The 12,634-nt window shown below is 32.8% G+C and overlaps 1 protein-coding gene across 13 annotated transcripts in view; it reads right to left on the minus strand.

Annotated features, from left to right (window-relative positions):
• LOC119643796 (zwei Ig domain protein zig-8) overlaps window positions 1–12,634 on the minus strand; it is an 84,940-nt gene that overhangs the window by 44,349 nt on the left and 27,957 nt on the right. For 12 of the 13 annotated variants that reach the window (XM_038043288.1, XM_038043295.1, XM_038043292.1 and 9 more), the window contains 2 exons: window positions 7,897–8,108; window positions 7,693–7,820 (listed from right to left, as the gene is read on the minus strand). In XM_038043288.1, coding sequence (XP_037899216.1) covers window positions 7,693–7,820; window positions 7,897–8,032 — 264 coding nt within the window. In that variant the 5' untranslated portion in view covers window positions 8,033–8,108. The remainder of the gene's footprint in view (window positions 1–7,692; window positions 7,821–7,896; window positions 8,109–12,634) is intronic. The other variant, XM_038043300.1, reaches the window with a different exon arrangement.

The following is a 12,634-nucleotide window of genomic DNA, read 5'->3' on the forward strand; positions in this document are numbered from 1 at the left end:
AACGAAAAATAAATATTTCGGACAAGATATGTCTTCTCGTTTAAGAATTTGCTAAAAAAAAATTTTTTCGACATCTTTCGTATTTAGTATCATGAACATAATACATCATTTAATAAATCCGTGGAATGACCCATTTTAAATTTTTTCATTATTTTACAAGAACAAGAGAAACGGCACCAATGCAACTGTAACTTGTAAACTAATGGTCGGATGTCACCAAGCTTTGACGCATTTTGCTTGAAGCTTAGTGCTATTTAAAAATCATGTACATGCGTCAATAGTTGCGACATCTATGCGTAATCCAACGAGCTTATTGAGCGATGTGTTGGGTAAACCAATTAAATTACGAATATACCAACTATGTTGTTCGGCATATATCGAACACTCGATTACACTTAAACTAAAATTTATAGAGTGTTAACAGGTGGCAAATTTGAAAAATTTTTGTATCTGTACTACACATTAGTTTTGGGTGCTGCCTTCTTATTGAATGCGCTCAAACAATTTCTAAAAAGAAGAAGTAACTTTAAACTGCGTAGATTCACGTCGGAAAAATTCTTATTATACTCTCCTCTTATTTCGCAGTACTATTTATATGCATAGAAGAAAACAAAACGAAAATTGTGGGTCATATATTAAACAAGTTTAGAACCAAAGGTAATTCTCCGAGGCATGACACTCATTGTTTTTATTTTGAACGTCCAAAAATGAACAAATGAGTTCCAAAGCGGAGTTTAACAAACTATATACTCGGCTAATTTAAAGATGTACTTACATCCCATATACAAATAATATTCTTTCTCTAGAATTAGCATTTGTTGCACAATCTTTCAATTACATAGACAAAACGCTAGTAGGTCTCGCGCCAGGAATTTTCTCATTCTTTACTTCTATTTCATTTCGTATAAAAATTTGTAATATGTATTTGACCCTAACCGCACCGAGTGTGTTTGCAACAAATAATACTCTATAAGAATTAGAGGAATAATAACATGTTGTTATCTGTGCTTTTATTTTAATGTCATTTATTTATCTAAAGATGCTACATGTATAAAAAGGAATTCTGTACCTTGAATTGAAAGTTGTTTATAATTTAAATGTATTTATTTATCCAAACAAGCTGCATGTAAACATAAAACATTACGCACAGGCCACATATCTCTTGATTTCGAATTACGTAATGATAAAAGTGTCTTTAAAAATAAAACCAGTAAGAAAATTATGTTTGATTGTGAGGGAATTTTTTGCATTCACAACCTTTATTTGAAAGAAGACTAAGAAGACAAAAGAATTAAAGCCTCATATTTTGCAGGTATTAGATCGATTATTATTATTTCCTTTTTTGTAGAATACATGTAGAAACTTCTGTAGCGCCTTTATTGCAGTTTTTGAGAAACGGCCATAACATCCAGAAAGCAGGATGTTCTCAAGCTGTATTGCGCTGTAAGCGTGTCATTAATTTCTAACGTACAAGAGCTCCTAATGTTTTTGTTGAATTTAAATTCGATAGCTTACTTCTTGCGGTCAGAAAAATGTTTAGAACAGCCATAAGAGTTCTGCATAAATTTTACTTCAGTTCATGGCTCGTAAAGAAATTATTAAATGTGATACTATAGCTGATTCTAAAATGGCATACACTGTTCGCCAACATATTGAGTGCTTTCTGTCCTACATACAGTATTCTTTTTTGATTGTGAACCTATGAGACCCATTGTAATGAAATCGGCTGCAAAAGCGAAAATGTTTAATTTGGGGTCAGGACTGGCTTTAAATTTACAAAAATTTGTCGTTAACTGTTGATTTAAAGTAAAATAAAAAAAAATTTGGAAATTCAATATGAAATTCTCAAAGTACATACGTTCAAAGTCCAAATGAGCCCCAAACGCTTACTCTGGTTCGATTCGGGTTAACTATTTTTTGCATTTAGTACCTAATAAGCCCCCAATTTTTTGACGGTGGATGTAAAAATCTAAACTTATTTTCCAAGTTTTTTAACAACTTATAATTTAAATATTTTATGTAATGAGATGGTCTTAGCAAAATTTATTATTTGAAATAACTTGAGTGAGTGATGCATTCCCACTTGCTTCTGCAATAATTGCTGCTTTAAAAATAGCAGTGGTAATTCCCATTGGATATCTGTTTTTAGTTATTTTCTTTATTTACGAAGAGTAATTAGAAGTCCTTAATTTGCTAAGAAAAAACCCATATCCACTCCAGTCGTTGGTAATAGTATCGTACGCAGACATGGTTAATTCGCGCCCTGCTGTATTTAAACCTAAAATACATATATAGAATGTCATAATTTATGCTTACATATGTACAGTGTTGCATCGAAAACTCATTCGCGTTTTATCGAAACGTTGTTATAAGATATCCTGTAATAATGTAAATCAGTACAATCTGATGGCTGTTGTGTTGCAACCAAGTTTTAAGGTGTAAAATTTTATGAATAAAAGTTTATTATCAAATTTCGTTCCAACTGTAGATATGAATGAAAAACTAAGTTAATTTCAGGTTTTTATAAAAAAAAAAAAAAAACGTGAAGTTCAATAGTATAATAAGGTCCAATAAGTAAATATTAGCTTGGGGAAAAAGAAATCCATTATTTTTATATGAACTTCAGGACTTTATCTGCATAATAGATTATTCAGAATTTTGTTAAACTTCATTACCTCGGATGAATTCCCCGTGACATCTGGCGTACCTCAAGGCAGCCACTTAGACCCATCTTATTTAATTTATACTTTATTGACTTGCCCTCGGTGGTTAAATCGAGCTAGATCTTAATGTACGCTGATAACGTGAAACTGTTTCCTTCCTTCTCTGTAGAATCGCAATCACATCAGCTTCAAAGTGACTTGAATAATGGTTGCATGGTGCTCTTTGAATCTTCTGAAACTAAATCTAAATTAATGTAAGAAGCTTTCTTTCTCAAGAAGAAAGTCAGTCATTACTCAGTATTTCATAGATTCGCATAAGTTGGAGTACGTCGATTCGATCACAGATTTAGACGTTCTATTTGACCATAGGCTAAGTTTTAACTTGCATTTCGAGCTCTCGTTAAGCAGAGCTAGGTTCGCGCTTGGTTTTATAAAAAGGTGGTCCAAAGACTTGATCATCCTTACATTACGAAAAGTCTGTACATGTGTTTGGTTAGTCCCATACTCGAGTATGCTTCCGTTGTGTAGTTTCCTTCATATAGGTGCTACGTAGATTTAATTGAATCTGTTCAAAGGCAATTCTTGCTGTTTGCCCTTAGGATTTTGGGTTGGGACCCGATTGCCTCTCTTCCCCCCTAAGAAAATAGGCTGCTTCTATTATCCTTACCTTCACTTGAGAAACGTAGATTTGTTCTTGGGGTTTCCTTCTTAATTAAAGTAATAAATAATACAATTGACTCGCCCGCATTACTCTAGGCACTTTATCTTGATTAAGCTTAGTCAATGTAAACACAATTATGGGGGGTTTAACCCGTTCAGAGTTGCTTGTAGAAATCTAAATGATGTCTATCACATATTCTCATTATCAGATGCTTTAAAGTCTATTAAAGCAGCTTTGCTTAATATGCGCGATTTAGCTATGTCGTACTTAAACTATTATTTCATTCTTAATATCTCATTTTTTATTTAAAATAATATTGTTGTTATCGTGTTGGTTGCCAACCTTACGCATGTTTGCAATGGTTTAGGTGTTCACTAGCAACCAGGATCTATTCTTGTTGCGGGTGTGCTTCTGTGCCAGCTGTGTACATGCTTTTGTTTTCTTTTTTTTTCTCTCTCTTTTTGTTTATATATACATGAATTATTGTTTTTAACTTTATAATTTATATTTAAACTTTGCTATTATTATTCTTCTTTTTTTCTCCCTTTTTGTAGCATACTAGTTTTAAAACAATTAGCATAAGATTTTCTATTAAGATGCACTGAATTCGACTGTAATTTTTTTTAGTTGAATTTCATGTTTAAACGGGTAAAGAAATATATATACAGTGAAAGCTCCTTATTCGCGTTTCCTTTATTCGCGGTTTCACTATTCGTGGATTAAAAAAATGCGACCCAATTCCCATATTCGCGGCTGTAAACTTGAAACTATGCGTCCAAACGTAAAAGTGACATTTTTACTTCCCAACACGACGGCTTTGCTTCAACCTATGGACCAAGGAATAATCCAGGCCTTTAAACTCTATTACATTAGACGAATCTTCAAAATCATAAAGGATAATATGGAATGTAATTATGATATGAATGTTATGGAATGCTGGAAGAAATTTGACGTAGCAAAATGCATCGTAAACATAAGAGAATCATTGGAAGAACTGAAACCATACACATTGAAGTCATGCTAGAAAAAACTGTGGCCTGCCCTGACTGGGGAAAATGACGAAGAATCTGTGAAAGTTCAAACTTTGACTGCAAACATAGTCGAAATCGCGAATGGAATACGATTCATAACTTGGCTTCAGGGAGGAACCTAATAGGACGTCAACATTATACTAAGCAAGAAAATAAGGCTAGTTGGCAGTCAAATCTTGAGCTTTGTAACCGGACAATGACTGTTATGCGTTCTAAAAAGAAAAATTCTATTCTAAAATTGTCTCTAATACGAACTCAGAAAATACGTGAATCATTTAGTACCCAAAATGCTGCCAATGATGCATATTTGCTATTGAGCCTTGATGTCAATGCGCTCAATAACTGCTTTGTGCAAAACCAACTTCAGAATCCACATATCGATCGTGGAATTTCTCGATCATTCAGCGGGCCAAGTTCTTACTCTTTTTCTAATATTAATAAAATGGATCTGTCAAGAACAGTTTAAGTTAGTTAAATCGATTGATATAGCGGTCGACGGAGTTTGTGTTAAGTTATTTAAGCTAATATTTTCATATATTAGTTTGGGGAAAAAGAAATCCATTATTTTTATATGAACTTCAGGACTTTATTTAACATGCTTCGGATTGTCCGATTTGGGTCAAATATGCACCGTTTTGTTGTATGATTTGTTGCCATTTTAAAGGTAACTTCAAAATGCCTCTCTCATAGAAGTCCTGGTCTCTATTTGCAAAAAACTCTAGTAGTCGATTTTCACAATTCTCCGTAGATTCCAATTTTTTATCATTAAAGAAATTTTGCAATGCAAGAAAAAGATGATAATCGCTTGGTGCCAAATCCGGACTGTATGGCGGATGCATTAAAACTTCCCAACCAAGCTCCCGAAGTTTCTGGCGAGTCACTGTAGATGTGTGTGGCCTAGCGTTGTCCTGGTGGAACACGACACCTCTCCTGTTGGCCAATTCTGGCCGTTTCTGGTCAATCGCTATCTTCAAACGGTCCAGTTGTTGACAGTAGAGAGCAGAATTTAGCGTTTGGCCATATGGAAGCAACTCATAATAAATAATCCCCTTCCAGTCCCACCAAATGCATAGCAAAACCTTCCTGGCCGTTTGAGGTGCTTCACCGCTCTTTGACCACGATCGTTTTCGCACAGGGTTATCGTATGTGATCCATTTCTCATCTCCAGTCACCATCCGTTTAAGAAATGGGTCTATCTCATTTCGTTTGGCCAAAGCTTCGCAGATGGAAATTCGATCCATCATGTTTTTTTCTGTTAATTGGTGTGGCACCCAAACATCGAGCTTCTTTTTGAAACCAGCTTTATGTAAATGGTGTAAAACTGTTTTATGGTCGATTTTTAGCTCCTGGGCGATGTTACGACTGCTAACATGCCGGTCAACTTCGATCATTTCTCCGACTTGATCGACATTTTCGACGACCGGCCTACCTGTGCGAGGTGCATCTTTAACATCAAAAATTCCTGAACGGAATCTACGAAAACAAAATCGCACATAATTGGCTGTTACAGTATCGGAACCATAAACACCATTCACAATTTTAGCCGCCTGGCTTGCATTTTCGCCTTTGTCAAAGAAAAACTGTAAAATGTACCGAATTTTCTCTTTGTTCACTTCCATTTTTAACACGCTGTAACTCACAACTGAATGCACCAAACAAAAAACATCAAAAAAATTTTTTTTACTGCGAAATGTACAGTATGTAAATGTACAGAATCGGAAATTGTTTGATCGATACTTTAAGAGAAATCTATCAGTGCAGCCATCTACCGAAAAAAAATTTAAAAAGAACAATCAAAAATTTAATTTTCATCAAAAATTAAAACCAATCTATTTTTCTTTTCTTTTTTTTTTTGCTCCATGTTGATTGAAACTCCCCTTATTAACGATAAAATAAAAGAAAATATCAATTAAAAAAACAGAAATTCGTTTTGCTGAAATTGTCTTGTATCGCAAGCGTTCTCCCGCTTGTGATATAAAAAGAAGAGATTTGATTGTATCAATTCCCTTTAATCTACCCTTTAACATAACTTTCAGTTTTATTTTAGCTTAGTGAAGCTTTTTAAAAGTAATCGTTTTCGTTATTTTTTCTCAAGTGGCTCTTTAATACTCTCTAAGCTCGTTGGCGGCCGGAATGGCGACTTGCCTTGATTCTTCACTGTTTTAATGAAATTTGTCGATCTAACTGGCGTTATAAATAACATGCTTTCTTGAGAATAACTTACTCATGCCGTAAGCCTTGCGATCGCCTGTAAAAGCAATGCAATTCCGCCAGCTAATATAACGTACTTCTGGACGTAATAGCATATTCCTTCTTTTCTGTATTTTAAATGTCTGACAAAGTTTATTCTAACATTGCTTTTGCATTTATACTAACATTTTACTTGCGTTATATCCCAATGATCTAACAAAGCTTTCACTAATACTACTTAGCTTATCTTCAGCTTTTCTTAACAGTAGGTTTTGCCCAGCATTATATTACAATCATGTGAAAAATTTTTGACTAATTAACGCATTTGATAACTCCTGTATCAATAGCAGTTCTGGTGAATAACTTTTTTTACATAAGCTGGTGATGTGTTTATAATCATTAGGTTTATTATGGTAAGGGTTATGTTCGTTCGTCATCCAATCGGGATTCACGAGGGCTTTCCGATATAATTTCATGAAATTGTTCATGATATTCAAGATATATAGCGTGCGAAACGTTACTATCAATTTTTCAGGGCATTTTGTTGTTGGCTTCTTTTTTGCTAAATTATTCTATTTTATTCGATATACTGGCGTTTTCACAGTGCATAATTATCAAGGCTTGTTACAAAATGCTAAACATAAAAATGACAATAACTTTTTAATTTGAATCCATGTCTTTCCGTCAGTATTCTGCTTCAGTTTTTGTGAGCATAAAACCTGGAAAAAAATGCATATCTCTCAAGCACGGATCATACAAATCTAAAGCCTCTTACACATTTGTAGCATGGAATATTTTAATCTACACATGCGACGTCTCCGCTTATATACGTTTTATATTAAAAGCAGCGAGTACAGATATAGGAGTACAAATTAGGACGTAACTTAAATTTTAAAAGTATTTGTATTTTAGAAAATATTAATTAATTTCATTGAACACAATTATCACCACCGAAATCGTAAGTCGTAGCACTTACTCCTCTTATATATTTAAAGTTCTTGTCAAAGTAGCTTTCTCGCAGGATAAATTCAAACCTTTTATACAAATGGAATATAAAAAGCGTGAAAGGGTCGGGGTCTTTATATATAAACGTAATGTGGCATTCTCTAAGAATTCTAAATTTCTTAATACAAAGTGGGCTCCTTACAGTTCTATTGCCTTTATTTTTAACTCGGCATTTTAAAACGGCAGTTTCCTCTTCAACGGCAGTTACATTCGTAGTATTCATTTCATCGAAATATGGATTCTGCTGTTTACTTTGCATACCTACGAAATCTGCAAACGTATTGAATATGTATAGAGAGAAGTACGTTATTAAAAAGTCGATGTATATCTATGATCATTTACTTACCATTTACATCTATGTGTGTTGATCCACCAATATGATAAAAATATATATTTAAATGTAAAATTATATAAACAATTGGTCTTAATTTATAAATAAATAAGCAGCGGCCAGATGTAGTTGAAGTTGGTGATGTTCTCATAATTATAGGTTTCGTTCAAGCTAAACTTACAACTAATTTTCCTTCACTTTGAGTGCCTTATATACTATGATTGTAGCTGAAATTAGCGAAAGAAAAGATTAAGAAAAGTCGTAAATATTAGTTTAGGATAGATGTATGTATATTGTGTCTATGCGTAAGCGAATATCAGGAAATGGAAAAGCATCTGGACCAAGTTTTTAAACAATGTTAAGTCAACTAAATCTCATGTACTCATTGAATTTCATAATGATCTGTTATTACCAACGATCTTGGTTTTATAACTCTATTATTAAAATTGCTGAAAATTTTCTGTACCAAATAATTTTTCCGTTTCCTGAAAAAATTTGTTGTGAAGGGTTTTAGAGATTTGTAAATTTTTTTTGCTTAAATTTTTAATAACTCCAAGATATTGTTATATTTTCCAGCAACATTTCATCACATTATGATTGTTTGAATTAAGTATTGTTTTCAAATATGATATACGGATAAATTTGGTTCGATTCCTTAAATCTCGCTCGTTTTTACAATGAATTTGTATGCTTATTATTTAGGCTTTGTGAAGTCAGAAAGTCTGAAGCTTCTTAAAACACATAAATACTATCGTGACCAAAAAATAAGTTGAAACTGTTTATAAAATGACAAATCTTAATTTATTCTTCCAAATTAATTTCACCGACTTTAAAGTACTCCTCGTCACACACAATCGATTTATGCTAGCGTTACTAACAATTTTCGAAACAATATAAGAAATCATTTTCTAGGTTCCCCTGAACCTGACCCAAATAGTTTGTTGGACAATGGTTTTATTTGCTCAATTAAGTCAGAAGGGACCTGTCTCTGAGTTTGTTGAACAAGCAGAAGTTGCGCTGGACTAACTCAGGCGAATGACGTCCCGGTAATGAATAAAAGCACGTAATCTTTCGAGTTCGCATTTCATTCTCTTTGATTTTTTATAACAAAAATTTTAATGTAAAAACCTTATATTAATCAAAACAACCATCCAAGGTTGACCTTTTTTGGGACACAAAACGTTTTTTAGAATGAAAATCGCATCAACAGGAACATTAATTGTCAATCAAAGATATTCGCTCTTCAAATCTTTCATTTATTTTCTTGACGTTAGGTGTTGACGGTAATCGTCTTGAATTCGGTCTCGGCTTTAACAGAAATGAAGTTGTGGAGTCCAAAGGATGGATGAAGTAATCAATTTTTATTATATTAAGCTAAATCACAACAACCAACTAAGAAAGTTATATCCGGCTTTTGTATATGTACCACCATTTGTTTTATCATACTAATTCAGACTTTCCCCTTCCACAGCATGATAGGGTAAGTTGCAAGTTATTTTGGGTACATCAATATCTGGAGTTTTAAAAGATTTAGAAGTTTTAGAATTACTAACAGCTTTTATTTAGAACAAAGCGAGAAAAATGAAAATCATTTGTAACTTTATGAGAACGCGGCCAGTTTCTTTCGTTTTTAGACTAAGGTATCGTCATGTGAGGAATATACAGAATAGTTTTGAATAATATGTATGTGTTTACCTTGCATGCAACGAGTAGGAAATGACAAAAAAGTGAAAAAATGAAAGATTGATCACTTATAACTTTGTGTGGACGTCGCGGATTTGCTCTATTTTTTAAAATTGTAATATGTAAATTGTGTTGCTTTCAATTTTTTTTTAAATGGTTTCATTATTCTACTGGGATACCTACAATTGAAGATTCGGTTCTTTAGCCCCTGCCTTAGACGATGTATGTATTAGTAGAATTGCCAAACAAATAGGTCTCAAAAATATTAAATTCATTGCAACATGTATATTATGGTCTTAGCAAAAATAAATTAAGGAAATTTCATCCTTACATCCTTTATAATTTACAAGTAATAAACAAACATCCACAAACTTTTTTTTTAAGAAATAGACTTGCACTAAGATCATGCTTTACTGCTTCCTTTGACCGATTTGGAAAATTTTCAACACCAACCTGCATGCAAGAATTAAGGGTGTGAAGTTATATTTAAATATAACTAGCAAAGACACAAACTAAAATTTTGTACAGAGCTCTGTAAAGCCGTTAACAGAATTCTGTTAAACGAAGTCTCGGAGGGATTTAGCTCAAAATACAAGTAAAATAGAACTTTTCGCAAATTTTTTTGCAAATTCTTATAAACAAAACATGACTTTATGTAAATTAACTAATATTCGAAACCAAAACTTTTTTACACTATGCCATAAATGAGGTTGATAAAGCGAAAGTTTACGGAGCTACTGTGACCAAACCGTGTCCCTTGAAAAAATGAAACTAGCACAGAGTGAATCCTCTATTAATAGCCTTTCCAACGGTGTGCGGGTTGTATTAAGTTTTGCCCCAAGAATTTTTTTATGGGACCTAGGCTAACATAGGCTAACTTTGAAAATTTCCAAACTTAACATAATGCGGGCTATTATGAAAGTAAAATAATAGTATCATGAGAGTAAAACAAAAATATCATGAAAGTAATTTCTGAGCATCTTTTTATGGGACTTTGAAAATTGCTTTTCATAACATAGGCAGCTTGAGAAACAATGTTAATCCACCATGAAAGTCGAGAACTTCGAAATGGTTCTCTCTCATTGCTCAGTGCATTGTACTTTTGCGTTGATTTGTGCGTAAACGAATGTAAACAGGCATTTATTGCCTTTGCAAATATTAAATCGTTTTTTTTTCTATGCATGATGATCTATTTTTTTTAAGAAATTGAGTGAGAGAGGTCGAAATAGAAAATGCGTAAATAAAGAAGGTTTTAATGCGTCAGATCAGATATGGATTTTTATTTATAATTTTTATCAATTATGAGATACACATGGTTTTGTATATAAATTAGATTTGTTTTCGGATTTGCGTTAAAAATTGAAATTAGGAAATTACACGGTTTACAGCGTTTTCTACTAATTTATATACAATATTATAAGCACTGTCAATGAAATTTATAAACATAAACAAAACGGGTGTAAACACAAAACGCTGCGGACGTTATAACAATCTTTGAGAAATATTACCAACATTAATAACGTGGTCTGTTGGCAGCGGTCGAAATGAGCGGCGGTCAGGCTGACAAACATTACAGAGACGAACAAATGTCCGTTCGTTTGATTTTGCTTGCTATTATAATATATATATTTTAGGAACAGTAACCACAAACAATAAACATCAGTATGTTATTATATACGTTTTTTTCTCTTCGCCTTTTTTTTATTTTATATTTTTGTCTCCAAATAATGAAGAGAATAAAATATTTATAAAAAGGGAAGACGTACAATAACTATGACTGTCGTTGCTGACATTATTGTCTTTTCCATAAATAAGAGCAAATGTATAGATCTTATTAGAAAACCTCACTAGCTAACAATAAAAAGTCGGTAGACATACTTTATGCTATCAAGTGTATTAAAGCCGATATGTATCTAAAATCTATATATGAATATATAAATGTACATACATACACTAAACTGATTTTGTTTTGTTCTTTTACTACTTGCCTCTGTACAATGCTCAAAATAAATGTGCGAGCTTGAAAATGTTTCTCTCTCATTGCTCATTGCATTACATACGTGCGTGGGTTTGTGCGTAAACGAATGGTAACAGAAGGATTTATTGCTCTTGCAAATATATTAAATAGTTTTTGTTCTTCTAGCATGTATGTTGATCTAATATTTTTTTTAAGGAATTGGGTGAGAGAGAGAGAGAGGGCGAAACAGAGAATGCGTAAATAACGAACATTTAGAAAAGCGGCATTGAGAAATATACGTGGTATATAAATGAGATTTGCGTATGCATTTGCGCGAAAAATAAATATTAGCATATTACATCGTTTGCTTCATTTTTTACTATAAAAATTTTCATTTTCAGTACAACTACTATGCACAATATTTTAAGCGCTGTCAATGAAAATTATGAAAATAATTGTAAGGGATGTAATAATTGCGTTGCAATCATAGTTGCCTTTTTCCAAAAATTAGATCGATAATATAAATTTTGTTAGAAAACCAGACATGTAATAAATAATAAATAGCCGCCAGGCATATTTTATTCTGTCCTAGTTTCATTTTTTCAAAGGGCATGGTTTGCCTACAGCGACATTTCAAAGTTTGCTTATATGTTAGCCTAGGTCCCATAAAAAAACTCTTTGGGCAAAACTTAATATAACCTGCACACCGTTGGAAAGGCCATTAATAGAGGATTCATTCTGTCCTAGTTTCATTTCTTCAAGGGACATGGTTTGGTCACAGTAGCTCCGTAAACTTTCGCTTTATCAACCTCATTTATGGCATAGTGTAAAAAAGTTTTGGTTTCGAATATTAGTTAATTTACATAAAGTCATGTTTTGTTTATAAGAATTTGCAAAAAAATTTGCGAAAAGTTCTATTTTACTTGTATTTTGAGGTAAATTCCTCCGAGATTTCGTTTAACAAAATTCTGTTAAGGGCTTTACAGAGCTCTGTAAAAAATTTTATTTCGTGTCTTTGCTAGTTATATTTAAATATAACTTCACACCCTTGCAAGAATTTGCAATGTTTCTGCAAAATTGAAAGCCGATCTCTGAATTTTTCTAATGAGGTAT

Source organism: Glossina fuscipes, unplaced genomic scaffold (assembly GCF_014805625.2).
Source record: "Glossina fuscipes isolate IAEA_lab_2018 unplaced genomic scaffold, Yale_Gfus_2 61646, whole genome shotgun sequence".
NCBI classification, from domain to species: domain Eukaryota; kingdom Metazoa; phylum Arthropoda; class Insecta; order Diptera; family Glossinidae; genus Glossina; species Glossina fuscipes.